This window comes from Macaca mulatta, chromosome 3 (genome assembly GCF_049350105.2).
Source record: "Macaca mulatta isolate MMU2019108-1 chromosome 3, T2T-MMU8v2.0, whole genome shotgun sequence".
In the NCBI taxonomy this organism is placed as follows: domain Eukaryota; kingdom Metazoa; phylum Chordata; class Mammalia; order Primates; family Cercopithecidae; genus Macaca; species Macaca mulatta.
In genome coordinates this window covers 49,185,236-49,204,024 of record NC_133408.1, presented here as the reverse complement: position 1 = coordinate 49,204,024, position 18,789 = coordinate 49,185,236, and the positions used below count along the sequence as shown (strand labels likewise).

Here is an 18,789-nt window from a genome sequence, read left to right as displayed (position 1 = left end):
CCCAATGTCCCCTCGGGGCGCAGGCCAGGCACTGAGCTGAGGCTCCACATATGTGCTATCTACACACACACACACGTACTGTCACAGCCCCCCAACTCACACACACCTGCTGTCACAGGGAGCAGCAGGGAACCCCGCCTCCTGCACACCCAGCACACTCCGGCCACAGCCCCCGGCTCCCACCACCGCTCTGCACACTCCAGCCACAGCCCCCCGCTCCCACCACCGCTCTGGCCTTATGTGGCTTCAAAATTTCCAACAGGAGGGCCGGGCGCGGTGGCTCATGCCTGTAATCCTAGCACTTTGGGAGGCTGAGGTGGATCACCTGAGGTCAGGAGTTCGAGACCAGCCTGGCCAACACAGTGAAATCTACGAAAAATACAAAAATTAGCTGGCTGTGGTAGTGGTGCGTGCCTGTAATCCCAGCTACTTGGGAGGCTGAAGCAGGAGAATCGCTTGAACCCAGGAGGCGGAGGTTGCAGTGAGCCGAGACTGTGACACTGCACTCCAACCTGAGCGACAGAGCAAGACTCTGTCTCAAAAAATTAAAAGAAGTTTCCAGCAGGAGGCTCTGGCTGCTGGCACAAGTGAAGTGGGTCTCACCTTGGACTTCCCCCATGGGCGCTCCACAGATTTCCAGGTTGGCCCTTGGATGGGAAAGTGCATGGGGCCGGCGGGGCAGAAGCCTACAGCCAACTCCCCCTTCCCCACCTCCCCAGGACCGCAGGCTGCAGTGAGACTCTCCTTACTACAGCGAAAGATGAGGAAGTGGGCGCCACCCTCCACCCACTGGCAGTGGTGGGGTCGGGGCCAAGCAGGTGGGTTCCAGCCCCCTTCTCCATGAAGATGAGTCTAAAAATGTGTCCTGAGAAGAAATGCCCCAAGTGGCAGGTACCTACCAGGCTGCCGCCTGCCCAAGCTTCTTCCATTTACTGGGATCAGAAGGAGATAAAAACGCCAAGTTTAAGGCCAGCTGTCTTTGAGTAACTAATGTGGAATTCGACACAAGGCACGATGGAGGAACAGGGCTCAGCAGAGTACAAGCAGCATTTATCAGCAGAGCATATGCGACAGACAGGGTGACCGAAGGGGGACATGCTCCTCTCCACTGTCACTAGGAGTTGGGGACTTCTGAGGAACACCCGGGAATCCAGGCCTCTTGGAGCCTCATTCTCTGGCTGATTACACTCGTGTATTTATTGTCCGTGGCCTCAGAAGGATGGCCTTGCCCCTCTCAGATTTTCTTTTTTTTTTTTAATCATAAAATGTTTTCTTTTTTCTTTTTATAACAGAGATGAGTCTTGTTATGTTGCCCAGGCTGGTCTTGAACTCCTGACCTCAAGTGATTGCTCGCCTCAGCCTTCCAAAGTGTTGAAATTACAGGCATGAGCCACTGCGCCCAGCCAAACCTCTAAGATTTTCTATGGAAACCGGCGGACATGTGGTCACCAAGGAAAGGGCAATGACAATACAGAACGGCGGACGGCCACTCGCTACAGAAACAGCACTACAAGGAGCTCACGAGATGGATGTGGCGGGGCTTAGGCTGGGGAAACTGAGTCAAGGACAAGTTCTCAGGAAACCAGAGTTCCAGGAAAGTCTGCTCTGAAGCCGCTGGAGGCAACAGAAGAAGGATGTTCTGTCCCCAACTCTTTTTTTCCTCTTGTTTTTACTCAGGGCAAGGCTAACACGGAGAATAGGGCCCCCCACTCCCCAACACGGGCAGAGAAGGCAGCAACCCCCAAGCACCCCCAGTGACTCCCATCTTCATTTTTGGTCTCGTGAAACATGGAGTACCCACATTTAGAGGCAGGCGGAGGCGAGCAGCGGGTGTGAGATTTGAACCCTTGGCTGGCTCTGTGGCCAAAGGCTGCCTTCTTTCCACTCTGCTACCAAGCTTTCTCCCAAAATATTTATTCTGAAGACATAAGGTTATTAATTTGTTTCCCATAATGATTCATGCCAGCACTCCCTTGACTAGCAAGCCTCCTTTGAAACATTTTAAATGAGTCTCCTTTTAAAAATGCAATTCACATATAATTTCCCAGCAATATTATGTAAGAGAGGGGCATCTCTCTTAGAACGGAGCTTTGCCTCCAGGCGTCTTCCTGTGTCCTATAGGGAGGAGCCAAGAGCTGTAGATTTCCCAAGCCCGGAAGCCGGGCCAAAGTTGTGGGCTGCTGCAACCTCTTCCCATACAAGGGGAAGGTGTAAGAGAGGGTGCGGTCCGAGACCACGGCATGAGTGCCATGGGGACCAAACTGGCAGACGTCACCCGGAAAGCCATTCCCGCGACTGCTCATCTGCCTGCAACACGCGTGGGTCTTTTTTCTTTTTCTTACTAAGCCTCTGATAGGGTTGAAGGGAAGGAAGAAGGGGCCCAGGAAACGAGCAGAAAAACACCACCCTAGCAACTCAACACTGTCCCCCGATTGCACACTCACGAGAGAAAAAACAGGAGTATGTGAAAAGCACATTTCCACTGCCCTTTAGGGCGTATTTCAAGAAACAGAGGCATTTAAAAGGCCTAGCAGGCGAAATGTCTGTTTTACAAGAAGCGTCAGGCGTGTTGCTATGCCCAGATGCGTGCAGCCTTCAGACACTGCCCCAGCACCGGGGAAGCAGGCCCCGAGGGCCTTCCAGCCCACAGGATCCCTTATGGACTTCGGTGGCTTGCTAACCGACATGGGACAGGGTCTGGGACGAACTCGAGGGTCTGAGACACCCACACACCTGCCCACGTGTTCTTACAGACCCAGCTTGTCCAGTATCTGCACCTGGAATTAGCTCTGGCTTTCATACTTCCAGACAACCTATCAATTTCCACGTCCCACGGCCTGCAGGGTGGCGTGCATTCTACTGGAAATGGGGCTGAAGACATCCGGGGAAAGAAACAGGTTGTTTGCCGACCGCGCATTCAACTGATGAAAATGAAACGCTCACGGAGCATTGCCTGAATATGCCCCAGCATTCTAAGATCCCTCCAAAGCAACTGTGACGGTCACCCGCCTCACCTCTGGAGTGTTCTTCTTGAACTCCCGGCTCTGTTCGATAAGCCGCTTTCTGGACTGCTCGCTTTCATCCTGCCGGTTCGCCAATACCGTTGCGGTGGCATCGAGTTCTCTCTGTTGGGGGAAACAGGAAAGGAAAAGGGAGTTTGTAATTGCACTGTGTACTAGAGGAGGGTCCTATTTGCATTTGACCAGAACACTGGGGGAGAGACCCCAGTGGCTCTAGGGATCGTCAATCATCGGCAGAGGAGGGGCTGGAGGGCGGCGGGAAGGCAGGGAAATGAACATTATATTATCCACCCATCCCTCGTCCGTCCCATGTGCAGTGGTTGAGAAAACCAAGCTCGTTCAAAGCCACGGGTCGTGCCTCAATGTGCCCGCCATAAATGACTCTGTTCCGGTAACAGAATACACAGAAACATCTTTTTTGCTCCAGCCACAACTATCAGGCCAAGCGTAAAGGACCCGCCTCCCCAAGCTGCTCCACCCCTGTTCTTCCAGCCAAGGAAGGGTCCCTTCCAGCCACTCTCCTGGGCTCTAGTCCTTCTGCTGAGCTATTCCCTCCTCGGCTATCCCCTCCTTGGCCTCCTGTGGCCGTCCTTCAACGCTGTGGGCCTGGGATCTCTGGGAGTAATATTTGGTTTGTATTCATTCAACAGATATTTACGGTGAGCTCACTCTAGGCCAAGCATCATGTTCGAGACCATTAACCTATGATTAGTTTTCAAGAGGGATCTTTAAAACATAAATTCCAAGAATAATTATTTCCAACCACTTTTCGGAAACGAGGCACCTGGCATTGGCGATTATTCTCAAACCACATTACTTGCGCGGGAACGCTGAGGACCATCAGGAGTGGGTCCCCCATGAGGAACCCGCCAGGGAACTGAGGGCTCTGGGCTCTGCTCCCCGCAACAAACCGATAATCAACGCGCCAGAGAACCTGTGCCCTGGCCTCGGAAATTCTGGGAAGAGCTGCCAAGAGGATCTGTTTCCAACAAGCCTGCAGCAGATGGCCCCAGAATGGTGTTCCAGGCTGACAGCAGGCGCCCAAGGACACACTGCTGTCGCCACCAAAAGGCCTGTTTTCCTGCCGAGTCGCTTCGGCGACTAAAGACACACAGCGGCCCATTCTGCTGGGATCCAAGGTGGCTGCTCCAGCTGGCTTCTCAACGGTGGGGACCGTCACCCTGAGTCCAAGCAGAGCAAGAACCTAACATTTCAAAGGCTGAACGGCGAGAAAAATCAAAACTCAAGATTTATCCCCACGCCTCCAAGAAGCACACTATAGCCTCTCCTTCGCCACCCCCTTGCCCCACCCACCTCACCATGGCCCACTGGCTTTCCTCCTTGGCAGAAGTAAACCAGCAAACCTACACGTTACAAGTTCTTGCTGGGAAATGCTTCCTTGGTACCACTATGGGTTGGGCCATGCTGGATGGGATGAAAACATGCTGTCAACTTAGAAATCACAGAAATCACAGATAGGCCGGGCGAGGTGGCTCACACCTGTAATCCCAGCACTTTCGGAGGCCGAGGTGGGTGGATCACCTGAGGTCAGGAGTTTGAGACCAGCCTGGTCAACATGGCGAAACCCCGTCTCTACTAAAAATACAAAAATTAGCCAGGCATGGTGGCGGGCCTGTAATCCCAGCTACTTGGGAGGCTGAGGCAGGAGAATCACTTGAACCCGGGAGGTAGAGGTTGCAGTGAGCTGAGACCATGCCACTGCACTTCAGCCTGGGCAATAGAGCGAGATGTTCCAAGGGAAAAATAAAAGAAAGAAAGAAATCGTAGACATTTTAAAAAGCAGGGGAGGAAAGGAAAAAAAAACAACAACAATAAAACAACAAACCAGGCAATGAGGGGAAGATACCACCACACCACACTCTTCTCCCCTTAGTATTTCTGGCATACAGGCACATCTTGGGCAAACAAGTCCTAAGGAATAACGTGGGCTAGAATTCAAGAACAGATGTCAAAGCTATTGCAGAAAAAAGGGAAACACTGAACATTTTGATAGACCACATTTGAAACACATCCCAGTTAAGGGAAGGCAGGGAAAAAAAAAAGAGCAACCGAAACCAATGTGGTGGAACGGGGGATACAGATAAGAGAGGAGCAGTCACAGCGAAGCAGAAGGCTCTTCAAAAATATAAACAATCTGGAGGGAGGAGGGCTTCGACATCTATATTTAAGCAGCAGCAGCCGAAGTTATAAAAGGAGCCTTCGAAAGAAGGCGGGGAAGAAAGCCAATATTGAAATATGACAAAAAAGAAAAAAAAAAAGAGTTGATGTTTCGTTCCAATCGCACACAGACACAGAAAACTTAGGAGAAAAACAAAAAAGAACATGACTGCTTTCAGCCGGGGGTCCCTACTTCCCTCACTGCATGGAAGCCTCGCAGGGTGGGGGTGCTGGGGGCCGTTACCCAATCGGTGGGTGTCTACTGATGTCTCTGAGCCAGCAGGCGCTGGAGGTAGGAAGGGGACTGTGGGGTCCCAGCCCCGACCCCCAGCTTCTCATCTAGTGGGTCAAGTGTGGAAAACGTTGGGGAGAACGCCAGATGAGCAGGGGGTCTGTGGGCCCCTCCATCCCCCTCGGCCCCCACCTGCCCCTCCCTGGGCTGATCTGTCAGGGAGCCTGCCTGGGGGAGCAGGGAACTGAAACAGGTGGCCCGGTGCAAGGTGAACCCACCTTGATCCCGGGGCTGCAGAGCCAGTGCGCCTGTGGCAACTTGCTGCTGGCAGTCGGGGACTCGACAGGGGTCTGCGGCGCTCCCTTCCCTGCGCCTGCAGACATATGCAGGTCGGCATGGGAAACCCACGGGGGTCTCCAAATTTAACACCGAGCCGCCACCCGCCACCACAGAAACAGATTGGCACAGCGAGGAGGAGAGACTGAGCTGCCACCGCCCCAGATTGGGTTGATCAGATTTAAGGCTTGAAATCTTTGACCGGGTCCCTTGGAAAAAAATTTTTTTAAAAACAACACACACACATAAAAAACAGCACCACCAAATCCTTTTTGAAGGACGCTAAGGCGTTCTCGGGCTGTGGGAGGAGACAGCGATTAAACATAAGCCAAATACTGTTTTATTATCTACCAAGCCTGCCTATCCTCAAAGCGTCAACTACAATGACACATTAACAAGGGAATGAAATGCATTTTGGGGAGGTGGAGGTGGGGGTCCCAAATGCAGAGTCCTCGGCCCATGAGTCACGGGTCACGTGTGAGAAGGCGTATGGAGAGTCGTCACATCTGAAAGGCACGAAAAAGTCACAAAGAGCAAAAAACCTGGCCCCAACCTCCTCCACGCCCAGCAATACCCTGTCGGTCTAGCCCCTCACAGATTTTCCTGCAGTGTAAAAAAACACGGTGTATTGTAAGGGACATGATATCAGATACATGCAAGCCAAGAAGCAAACCGCAACACAATGTTTAAAAGAATATCCATCCATATGCTCGCATAGGCTGTGATTATCTCCAGAGAGATACAGAAGAAACTTGTGACCGTGCCTGGCTCTCTCCAGAGGGGCCAGTGGTGAGGGGGACTCACTCCACAGTGTGTATCTTTGGACTGTCTTGCCATTTGCATGCATTATCTAGCTGGAAAAACTGCACTATCTATTAATTTTTACAATCCTGTTAAATGTGAACGAGTGCGTACACAAGTGGTGATGGGAGTAATACTTTCTGTAATGCATAGTGTAGGACACGTGAGCCTCTGTGTTACAGTGTGTGTGTCCACCTGCAGGGACAGAGGCCTGGAATCCACGGCCTCGTGGGTCTGGTGATGCAAGAAGTGAGGCGAGTATGTCCTTTGTCAAAACAACAGCTGTTTCTTGCACAATATGCTGCCCACTGGCCAGTCTCAGGGCGTATGGAGATAGAGGAGGGGGAAGGGGTGGAGGGGTTGGTGGTAGCGGTGGCCACTGCTGGTAACAGAAAACACCACCAGCCAAGCCAGAACTCTCCCGAGGAAGACACAGGAGGGCATCTCCTCAGAACTATCTAGAACTCCTCTCCAGCTAGAAACACCTGCAGGCCCCTCGTCCCAGGTCCCAGGTCATGGGAAGCTGGCAGGCTAGCAGCAAACGGACAGGCTCAGAACCTGGCACTTCCGACAAGGCTGAAAGAGACAGAAACTTGACTGAGAAAATGTCTGGCAAGGAGAGGCACCAGAACGCAGAAAATGTGTTTTTATCTTTCCAAGAGATCATGGGATGACTGATGTCAGGAGGCAATGAGGACCCACATGGGTCAGGTTTCGGTGCAGTCCCCCTCATACACCCAGCACCTGCTGGATGGCAACTATCTCTCACCCAAGTCAATAGGCCGAGCTGACCAAGAGCTTCCCAGGTGTAGACTGAGCAAGTGGGTGTCACCAACGGGAGCCTCATCCTTGCATAGAAGAGTTTCAGAGGTCAAGGCCAAGGCTCTGGTCATCCACTGGAGGGCTAAGGTCAAGGCCAAGGCTCAGGTCATCCACTGCAGAACCAAGGCCAAGGCCATGGCTCAGGTCATCCACTGGAGGACCAAGGCCAAGACCAAGGCTCAGGTCATCCACAGCAGGACCAAGGCCAAGACCAAGGCTTAGATCATCCACTGGAGGGCCAAGGTCAAGGCTCAGATCATCCACCACAGGGCCAAGACCAAGGCCAAGGCCCAGGCAGTCCACCGCAGGGGCAGGCCGAGCCTATCACCAAGTCGGCCCGGCTGCTGCTGTTTCAGCTCAGAAACCAAGGGCGACGTGCACACAGGCATCCCTCATCCCGTGATGCTGGTGTACAGCCGGGGCGCTCTGGATAGCTGGAATCCTGTTTTCCTCACTGATTACAACTTCTGGGATGTTTTTTCTCCAATTCTGACAGCTCCTCAAAGGGCAAACACCTAACATTTTAAGTTTCTCTCTGCCCCCAACTCCAGACTTTCAGCCAGGCATTTCAGATGTTATTAAAAACAAAATTTTAAAAACTACCATGAAGGGGGGAGGGGGAAGGGATAGCATTAAGAGATATACCTAATGTAAATGACAAGTTAATGGGTGCAGCACACCAACATGGCACATGTATGCATATGCAACAAACCTGCACGTTGTGCATATGTACCCTAGAACTTTAATAAAAACAAACAAACAAACAAACAAAACTACCATGTAACCAGCTGTCTGCTTAACAGAAATTGTGGGAAAATTTTTCTCCCAGATAGGTATTTTAATAAGACCAGAGATCCATTTGGATATGCCTATATATATATATTTTTTTTTTGAGACGGTCTTTCTCTGTCGCCCAGGTTAGGGTGCACTGGCGTGATCTCAGCTCACTGGTTAACCTTCACCTCCAGGGTTCAAGCCTCAGCCTCCCGAGAAGCTGGGATTACAGGTGTGAGCCACTACACCCAGCTGATTTTTATATTTTTAGTTGAGAGGCGGTTTTGCCATGTTGGCCAGACTGGTCTTGAACTCCTGGCCTCAAGCAATCTGCCCACCTCGGCCTCCCAAAGTGCAGAATTACAGATATGGGCCACCATGTCTGGCTTGGATTTGCTCACCTTTAAAGTGTATGTGGGCTGGGCACAGTGGCTGATACCTGTAATCCTAGCACTTTGGGAGGTCGAGGCAGGCAGATTGCTTAAGCCCAGGAGTTCAAGACCAGCCTGGCCAACATGGCGAAACCCTATCTCTACAAAAAATACAAAAATTAGCTGGACATGGTGGTGGGTGCCTGTGGTTCCAGTAACTTGGGGGGCTAAAGCGGAAGGATCGTTTGAGCCCAGGAGGTCAAGACTGCAGTGAGTCATAATCAAGTCACTGCACTCCAGCCTGGGTGACAGAGGGAGAACCTGTCTCAAAAAGTGTAATTGTCAGGAGTTCGAAACCAGTCTGGCCATCATGGTGAAACCCCATCTCTACTAAAAATAGAAAAAATTAGCTGGGCGTGGTGGCGTAAGCCTGGAATCCCAGCTACTTGGGAGGCTGAGGCAGGAGAATCGCTGGAACTCGGGAGGCGGAGGTTGCAGTGAGCCGACATCATGCCACTGCACTCCAGCCTGGGCAACAGAGCGAGACTCTGTCTCAAAAAAAAAAAAAAAAAAAAAAGTGTAATTGTCAGTTGTTTGTTTTAAAGTGTGAGCTGTGGGAGGCATCCCCACCATTTCCCACTGAGACTTCCTGCAAGTCACAGGGCCAGGCTCCCACAGGGTGGGTCCTTCTAGGCCTGCAAAGGACACCTCCTGCCCCCAGAACCCCTGGGCTGGTAAGAAAAACATACTTGGGCTGGCCACATCAGCAATACAAGTATTCTCGTTTTATTATCTCACACTTTAATCCAAAGAGTGAGTTCATCTGATGTCTCTTGGGGGATTATCTGTCAAACTAATCAAACAGCACATCCTATATAGAAATCTTAAATGGTTTTGTTAGTGAAAAAATAGATCACTTGTAAAAAAGGGAAAGGTCGGCCATGGTTCCTGCACAGGAAGGTCCTAAGAGCATTTTATTTTTTGTTCCATTTCCAACAACAGAATCATTTGGATGAATGGAGGGTTCTCTGGCTAGAAACACGTGGTGGGCCTAAGCCCACCCACCAGCCTCTTTCCATCACCTCTCCCAGCCCCCTACTGAAAACACCTCAAGACGCTTCAAACGGTGGTGTCTGAACTGGACTCCTGGCCTTAAGCAATCTTCCCGACTTGGCCTCCCCAACCTGAACTGGACTCCTGGCCTCAAGTGATCCTCCTGCCTCGGCCTCCCCATCCTGAAATGGACTCCTGGCCTCAAGTGATCCTCCTACCTCGGCCTCCCAAACCTGAAATGGACTCCTGGCCTCAAGTGATCCTTCTGCCTCGGCCTCCCAAACCTGAATGGACTCCTGGCCTCAAGTGATCATCCTGCCTCAACCTCCCAAACCTGACTGGACTCCTGGCCTCAAGTGATCCTCCCACCTCAGCCTCCCTAAGTGCTGGGATTACAGGCTTGAGCCACTGCACTCAGCCTGGATTTGCTCATCTTTGAAGTGTATGTGGGGTGGGTGTGGTAGCTCACACCTGGACCCCAGGCCCCATCCCTGCTGTAACCTGTGTGGCTGTGGTCAAATGACTTCCTCTCTCTGGACATAATCAAAATGATGTATTTCAAGTTTGTGGCACAGTAAACGCTACATCATGGTTCATTTTCTGTATTCTCAGAGACACATGCTTGGCCTCAGACCCGAATTCACTCTGCCACCAGCATCCCCCACCAGGCCAGGGGCTCCAGGGATGTGCAGGTAAATCACAAGTCAACCCTGACTGCCAGATGAAACAAGACAGACAGGACCAGACAGCGGGACAAAAACAGAGGTGGGGGGCTTAGAAAAGGGAGAAAACGAGGCCAGTCATGGTGGCTCACACCTGTAATCCCAGCACTTTGGGAGGCTGAGGCGGGTGGATCACCTGAGGTCCGGAGTTCGAAACCAGCCTGGTCAACATAGTGAAACCCCGTTTCTATTTAAAAAAAAAAAAAAAAAAAAAAAAAAACCCTGGCTGGGCACAGTGGCTCATGCCTATAATCCCAGCACTTTGGGAGGCCAAGGCGAGCAGATCACCTGAGGTCAGGCGTTCCAGACCAGCCTGGCTAATATGGTGAAACCCTGTCTCTACTAAAAATACAAAAATTAGCCAGGCGTGGTGGTGCGTGCGGGAAAGTGCCATCCTGCGAGCCTGTGCTCGGTAATGAAAGTGTAAAAATACCTCCCCAAAATATGTCCATCAACAGCAATCAATCTAGTCACTGCAAATACACAGATATACATAGATGCATAGAATCTGCTTCTACCTACACAAGGTTCTGTAGAAGGTTCTGCAAACATAAGATACTGGTAGTATCCGCACCCGGGGAGGGAAATTAAGGGACTGGGCACTCACTTGGGGGCGGGAAAGTCTTTCATTACCTACACTTGGGTACCTTTGGTATTTTAAGCACATAAACGTAATGCCTACTCCTAAAGGGAAATGATGAGTTTTTTTTGGTTGTTTTATTTATTTATTTTTTTTTTAAAGAGATGGGGTTCTTGCTATGTTGTCCTGGCTGGCCTCAAATTCCTGGGCTCAGGCAATCCTCCCACCTCAGCCTCCTCAAAGTGCTAGGGTTACAGGGGTAAGCCACTGAGTCTGGCTAAACATTGATATTTTATTTATTTATTTTTTTTTTGAGAGGGAGTCTCGCTCTGTCGCCCAGGCTGGAGTGCAGTGGCGTGATCTCGGCTCACTCGTCCCCAGTACCCTGAAGAAGAGAGGATGTTCCAGGTCCAGGAGAGGAAAGAGGTGTCTACAGCGTGGTGTGGAGGGAAGAGCACTCATTTCTGATCCAAGGGAGCTCTGCTTCCCGGGTTCACGCCATTCTCCCGCCTCAGCCTCCCGAGTAGCTGGGACTACAGGCGCCCGCCACCTCGCCCAGCTAACTTTTTCTATTTTTAGTAGAGATGGGGTTTCACCATGTTAGCCAGGATGGTCTCGTTTTCCTGACCTTGTGATCCGCCCGCCTCGGCCTCCCAAAGTGCTGGGATTACAGGCGTGAGCCACGGCGCCCGGCCACACATTTATATTTTAAAATCTTACTTTTTCCCCTCCAGTAATGAGACCTAAGCTTTGAACAGCTGACAATGTCTTAGGATACCTCATTTGCAGAAAGTTCATTTGTTCTCTTCGTGGGCTCCATTTAAAGGAGAACCTTGTAGATTCCTAAAGTTAAAGTTCATGTTTTGGCTTATTTCATAAGTTTGTGGCCGGTGGGTGGCTCACACTTGTAATCCCAAAACTTTGGGAGGCTGGAGCAGGTGGATCACCTGAGGTCAGGGGTTTGAAACCAGCCTGGCCAACATGGTGAAACCCGTCTCTACTAAAAATACAAAAATTAGCCGGGTATGGTGATGCATGCCTGTAATCCCAGCTATTCAGGAGGCTGAGACATGAGAATCACTTGAACCCAGGGGACAGAGGTTGCAGTGAGCCGAGATCGTGCCACTGCACTCCAGCTTGGGCAAAAGAGTGAGACTCCGTCTCAAAAAATAAAAAAAATAAAAATAAAAACAAATAAAATCTCATTTCTTTCCCCCTAGTAAGGAGACCTAGGCTATGAAGGGCTGACAAGGTCCCAGGAAATCTCATTTCCAGAAAAGTGCTCCTGCGTAACGCTGCAGAAAATTCATTCTGTCCTCCTCATGGACTCCATTTAAAGGAGAATCTTGCAGAATTCCCAAAGTGAACGTTCATGTTTTCGCCTGTTTCATAAGTTTGAGAACCAGGTCTAACCTCATATTTCCCAAATGTTCTCAGACACTTAATCCTTCCCCATCACTTTCCCACTGACAGGCTTTGATTCACTGCTATGTCATAAAAACTTCTGAATGATGGCCACAGTGTTCTGGTACGTGATGTCAGACACGTGGGCCAGAGGGGGCATCTCGAACCAGGAAGCCAGAGTTTCCACAGAGTGAGACTGACCTCCAAAAGGGGTCCCGGGGGGGCAGCAGATGAGTGGCAAAGATGGGACAGTGGGAGGGAGAGACCCAGGGAACCACTCGCTGAGCAGTGAGCTCCCAGCCACCCCACCACACCACACAGGCCTGGGCTGGCAGTGAGGAAAAAGAGGCAAAAAGCATAATGGAAAGCAGGAAAGCTGGAGATACGGGAGCTGCTAGCAGTCAGCCTGGTGCAGAGAAGAAGGCACGCTTCCTAGTCCTCAAGGGCATGCGGTGGGGGCCTGGAGAGATGACCAGGACACAGTCCTCCAGGACAGGGGGCGCGCCCTGCCAAAGCCCGCCGTGAACTTGGCGTTCCCTGCTTAAACGCCTTCTGTGGCTTCCTGAGGGCCACGGATAAGACCACCCAGGGCCCCCCAGAACCCTGCCCTGGCACACTGGCCTTCCCCTACTGTCCCCAGAGAACAGGGTCCCCTCCTTTCCCCTCGGACCTCGCCACAGGCTCTTCCTTCTGCTTGGAAACCTTTCCTTTCTCTCTTCCAAAAATTGTTCCGATGCCACTTCCCTGACTCCCTCCCTGCTCTTGCCTCACCTCATAAGAGATGGGAACCTGTGTGCCCAGCTCAGAGAGTGGCTGTGTGGCAGCTCCCCTAGTCTGGGCACAGGGGTGGTGCCATCTCCCCATGGGCTGTAAACTCCAGCAGGGCCTATGTTTTGCTCACTATGAATTTCCCCGAACTTTGCAGGGTCCCGGGGACATCACAGGCAGGTAGTCAGTGTTAGTAAATTAAAGAATAGCTGGCCGCAGTGGCTCACACCTGTAATCCCAACACTTTGGGAGGCCGAGGTGGGGGCATCACCTGAGCCCAGTACTTTGAGACCAGCTTGGGCCATATAACAAGACCCTGTCTGTACCCCCCCCAAAAAAAAAAAAAAAAAAAAAAAGATAGCTGGGCATGGTGGCGCACACCTGTAGTCCCAGCTATTTGGGAGGCTGAGGTGGGAGGATCACTTGAGGCCAGAATTTCGAGCTCAGCCTGGGCAACAAAGCAAGACCCTGTCTCATTTTAAAAAGAAAAAAAGAAAAAAGAAAAGAAAGACAAGACAAGGAAAAGAAAAGAAAGAAACAGATACGGGGCATGTGAAGAAGCGAGTGCTTGCCCAAAGATTGATGTTCTGGTTATCTGGGGGGTTAATAAGAAACGCCGTGTGTTCAGGAATCTCTACACAGGGCAGCTGGCAATGCTTTCCCATCTTGGAGATCAGGGCCGAATGAACAGAAGGAAACCTCTTGGCCAGATCTCACGGCGTATGGTGGCTGTGTTTATTTATGGTGTGGTTTTCTCACCACAAGGGTGGATCCTGGTCCCCAGTACCCTGAAGAAGAGAGGATGTCCCGGGTCCAGGAGAGGAAAGAGGTATCTACAGCGTGGTGTGGAGGGAAGGGCACTGAATTTCTGATCCAAGGGACCAGAGTGAACATGGATTCCCACTGCCTGTCGGGGGAATGGCCTTCAGCAAGCCACCGAATCTGTAAGATGGGTTCAACGCCACCTCCTCTGCTGCTTCCCACAAGGCATACAAGGATGCAGACTGGTCTGCTGTGGCTGTCACTCCAGCTCCCTCAGCCCCACAGATGAGGGCAGAGGGGCAGCAATGTGTCCCAAATTGGGAGAAGAATGAGCATGCTTGGAAAATAGCTTCGTGCACCTAAACTCCTAAAATCATCGTGCTTTTCCTGGGTAGGTCACATCTTCCACCAAAATCAGAGGGCAGGAAAAGACCTGGTTCATTTCCAGTTGCTACAATTTATAGGAGACAATGTCTGGTTACTGCAAAACGAGGGAGAGAGCTTCTGAGCCCCCCACCCAGAGACACAGCCTTGGGTAGGTCGCCTGGCTCTCACCCTCCCCAGCTGAGTGATCCAGGCAAGCGATTTAATGTAAAATGGGGACAGCCTGATGCATACTTCAGAGAACTGCTATGAGGACTAAGTCACATAAAACACCCAGTGCAAAGAGCATGGACGTCAGTTTCTCTTCCTCTTGCTATTCAATCTGACTCCACCTCGTATAAAGATTATGTGCCCATGTTCCTTTAATTCTCAAAATGGGGCCAGGCACAGTGGCTCACGCCCATAATCCCAGCACTTTGGGAGGTCAAGGCAGGTGGATCACCTGAGGTCAGGAGTTCAAGACCAGCCTGGCCAACATGGTGAAACCCCATCTCTACCAAAAATACAAAAATTAGTTAGGCGTGGTGGCAGGCACTTGTAATCCCAGATACTTGGGAGGCTGAGGCAGGAGAATCACTTGAACCCGGGAGGTGGAGGATGCAGTGAGCCGAGATCACGCCACTGCACTCCAGCCTGGGCAACAGAGTGAGACTCTGTCTGAAAAAAAAAAAAAAGAAAAAAGAAAATTCTCAAAACGTTATTATACATTTGATATGTGTCAGTATTTCTTGGTTCTGAGAGATCATTTGATATGAACTCCCAGTCACAGAAATTCAAGTGAAACTTACAAGCTGCAGCCTTTCCATGAAAATGCTATTCTCTTGAATCTGTGCAGCACACCCCCAGAAAATGAACAGAAGTACAGTACTGACTTGGGGTAAACAGTAGGGGTGAAAAGGGACAAAGGCGGAGACAAGATTTCTCAGTATATAAACATACAAATTTTATTTTTTTGGAGACAGGGTCTCACTCTGTCACCCAGGCTGGAGTGCAGTGGTGCAATCACAGCTCACTGCAGCCTCGAACTCCTGGCTCAAGCAATCCTCCCGCCTCAGCCATCTGAGTAGCTGGGATTATGGGCACGTGCCACCATGTCCAGCTCATTGTGTGTGTGTGTGTTCTGTAAAGACGTGGTTTCACCATGTTACTCCTGAGCTCAAGTGATCCCCCCCACCCGCCACCTCAGCCTCCCAAAGTACTGCCATTACAGATGTGAGCCACTGGACCCAGCTAAAATTTTGATTTTGGACCAAGTGAACACATTACCTATTCAGAAAATAAGATTGAATAAAAAATTATAATTTGGTCTATGAGTACAAAAGCTATGCATACAAAGTTTTCCCACAAGCCTTTTTAATAAAGGCTTTATTTTTTATAAAAATCTCTCAGGGCTGAGAGATTTCCATCAAGAATCAAGAATTTGTTTTTTCGTTTTTCACCCCGTCACAAACCCACTCTGCAAAGACGAAAATGCCAGATGTATCCAACAAGCATTGCACTCCATGGAACACTTGCTAGACGCTCATTTAAACGGTGAGATGTGAGAGACGCTGTCTCGGAGACGCATAATGACATGTAAGGCAGAGCAGGTGCCGGGGGCAGGCCACGTGGCTGGCTCTGTGGCAGGGAGAGGGGAGGATAATTCTCAGCCCTAACGAGAAGGGCTCTGCTTTATGGATTACTCAAACCGCATGAAATTACTGATATTTGACCATTTTTGAGCTACAAAAAAAAAAAATGTCCATTTTATATGCAGTGTTCTTTACTGCTCTGTTGTGGCTGTTATCTCAAAACAACACACAATTCTGCCTGCCAGCCTCAGCCTTGTAAGCACACACAGTGCTCCCCACTACAATCTTCGGCTGTGAAAGGAGCCCAGAGGACCCTAATCCCCCCGCCCACCCAGCCCCCTGGGGTATAGTTCTTGGGGTCTGCTAATCTCCATTTGCCTGGGTTCTCTGCAGCCTTCTCCCGGCCATCTTGCATCCTGTTAAAGTGGGACCTCCCCCGCCACCGCCCGCCTTGGGTAGGTCACTTTTTTTCTGCCTCCTGTGTTCCCCCAGACCAGGATGGGGAGGGGCTGCTGAGGTCTGGCCCGCTGCTGACCCTGCCCCTCCTGTTGGCCTCAGGGTCAACCAGGGAGAGAGGTGGCCACAGGAGCTTTGCTGATCTGGTCTTACAGATAAGGAAACTGAGGCTTTGCATAAATGTGACTCACTTCTCATTAATGTAACAAATGCCTGGGAAACAAGCCCCTTGACTTCATGCCTTCTGTTATTCTTTTTATACTTAGCATACATCATGAGACATGTGAGAACTTGTTAAAATTAAGAAACATCAGAGGGGTGTGGGGGTGCACAACTGCAGTCCCAGCTACTCGGGAGGCTGAGGTGGAAAGAGACCACGAGTCCTGCCTGGACAACATAGCAAGACCCCTCTCTTAGAAAATTAAGAGATACCCAGGAAGGTTGATTTGGGGAGTTCGTGGCTAAGATATTCATTCCTCTGCCAAACTCGATGGCACTGCCCCACTGCTCTGGCTGCAAGACAGAAGATGGATGTCAAAGAGAACAGGCAGGCCCAAACTCCGCACAGCTGCATCCGGCACAGAGGAGCTGGGAGATTTGTAGTAGGTTGACCCTCCAACCAATTAATTGGCTCCAGGCACCAGCTAATGAAATGAGACGGATGAGCAGGAACTGCACTATCCAAAACAGTAGCCAGTGGCCACATGTGGATTATAGTTCATCTAAGTTAAATTTAAAATGTGCTCCCTCTGCTCCAGCTGCCATACTTCAAGGGCCCAACAGTTACATGTAGCTAGTGGCAATGATATTTGCTGGGGTGGGTAGAGACCATTTCATCAACACAGGGAGTTCCAGGGACAGTGCTGGCCTCCAATGACCCTCAGGTCCTGAGGATAATGCTATTAACCATTGTAAGTTAGGCACCGCCCCATTTCACAGACTGAGGAAGCTGACGATCAGATGACTGACGGGCTTTGCCGAAATCACAGCAGGAGAGGTAGGGCCTGGATTTGAATCCAATTCGGCCCACTGTCCAACTGAGGCTCTCTGCAGGACACCATGCCACCACCTCTTCGCCATGCCTCTAGCTGAATGCAATTCCCTGTCTCCATGAAACAGGGGGCGAGGTCATCAGTGAAAAACGAGACGGGGCAGGGAAACCGTTGTGGCTGAGTCTCAAAATAATCCTGCCACTGCCAAAAGGAATAGCTCTGATCTCATCTGCGCTGGTAAAAATGTTTTCCTCCTAAAGTATTTGTTTCAGAAATAAGCCTTTAATTTGAATGCTTTCGGAGCCAACATTTCTGTCTGCTGAAAATATTTATTTCTATTGTTTGGCAGGAATCAATTTGTTAGGGCACCAGTCATTCTGGCAAAGGCTCCCTTCCCCTTCGCGAGGAGAACGCTGGCGGGGAAGCCATCCACGGGTCTGTGGCTCGCTCCCTGTTGGGGCTTCTCAGCCACTGACATCTGCCGGGGCAGACACGGTCTACTGGGGAGCAACACAAACCACCTAGTGTGTGTTTGCCCGGGACATATACGCTTTGGGGAGTCTCTGAGAACATACAGCTGGGCCTGGTGGGCCACTGGCTGTTTACGACTTGGAGAATTAAAATAGATTTTGCGGCCAGGCACAGTGGCTCACACCTGTAATCTCAGCACTTTGGGAGGCCGAGGCAGGTGGATCACCTGAGGTCAGGAGTTCGAGACAAGCCTGGCCAACATGGCAAAACCCTGTCTCTATTAAAAATACAAAAAAAATAGACAGGTGTGGTGGTGCAAGTCTGTAATCCCAGCTACTCGGGAGGCTGAGGCAGGAGAATCGCTAGAACCCTAGGGATGGAGGTTGCAGTGAGCCAAGTTCACACCACTGCACCCTAACCTAGACGACAGAGCGAGACTCCGTCTCAAAAACAAATAAAAACAGATTTTGCTTAATTATTTTGCAAGCGGAAGAAGGCTGGTGACCCAATATTGGGTGATGTTTTTCATAGCCGTGTTTCTTCCAGAGCTGGGCCCACCCTACCCAGAGGCATTACTGGGGCCTAGGAAGCAGTAGAGGCATTTGGGGTAGACCAGGTTCCATCCTGGATTCAGCGGCTTCTTATTATGGGAATTTGAGCAAGTCACCAAGACTTCCTGAGCCTCGATTTTCCCATTGGTAAAATATACCACCTACCTCACCTCCCAGGGTTGCTGGAAAACTATGTGATACATAAACAGAACAAGACATACTCTTCTAAGTTAAAAAAGTTCCAGAGAGATGGTAGTTATCCCTGTTAGATTCTTCAGCTATTAAGTATCCTGCAACGTACACACATAAGCTCCTTTTCCCATATGCTCTGGGGTTCGGGTGGGAGGTGGTGCCTAAGAGAAGGATCATGCAAGTTAAAAGCTATCACAGTTATAGGTGAAGTGCTAATAACTTCATTTTGAAACTGTCAGGTTTGGCTTTTTTATTTTTTCTTCTGAATCACAGCTGTGGCTTGCACTAGACCTCTACCTGTGGCTGTGTTCCCTTCTCACATTTTAATTAGCAAATAAAAACTCCAGAA

At 50.4% G+C, this 18,789-nt stretch overlaps 1 protein-coding gene and 1 long non-coding RNA gene across 29 annotated transcripts in view; one reads left to right on the top strand and one right to left on the bottom strand.

Annotated features, from left to right (window-relative positions):
* Positions 1-18,789, bottom strand: part of CUX1 (cut like homeobox 1) — a 472,306-nt gene that overhangs the window by 365,791 nt on the left and 87,726 nt on the right. For 27 of the 28 annotated variants that reach the window (NM_001261815.2, XM_028844758.2, XM_077994468.1 and 24 more), the window contains 1 exon segment: positions 3,015-3,125. The exons of the other annotated variant lie outside the window; for it this stretch is intronic. In NM_001261815.2, the coding sequence (NP_001248744.2) occupies positions 3,015-3,125 (111 nt within the window). 28 annotated transcript variants of the gene reach the window in all.
* On the top strand, positions 11,002-13,421 carry LOC144339744 (uncharacterized). The gene is made up of 2 exons (XR_013415118.1): positions 11,002-11,240; positions 12,026-13,421. It is a non-coding gene; the product is annotated as an uncharacterized LOC144339744 (long non-coding RNA).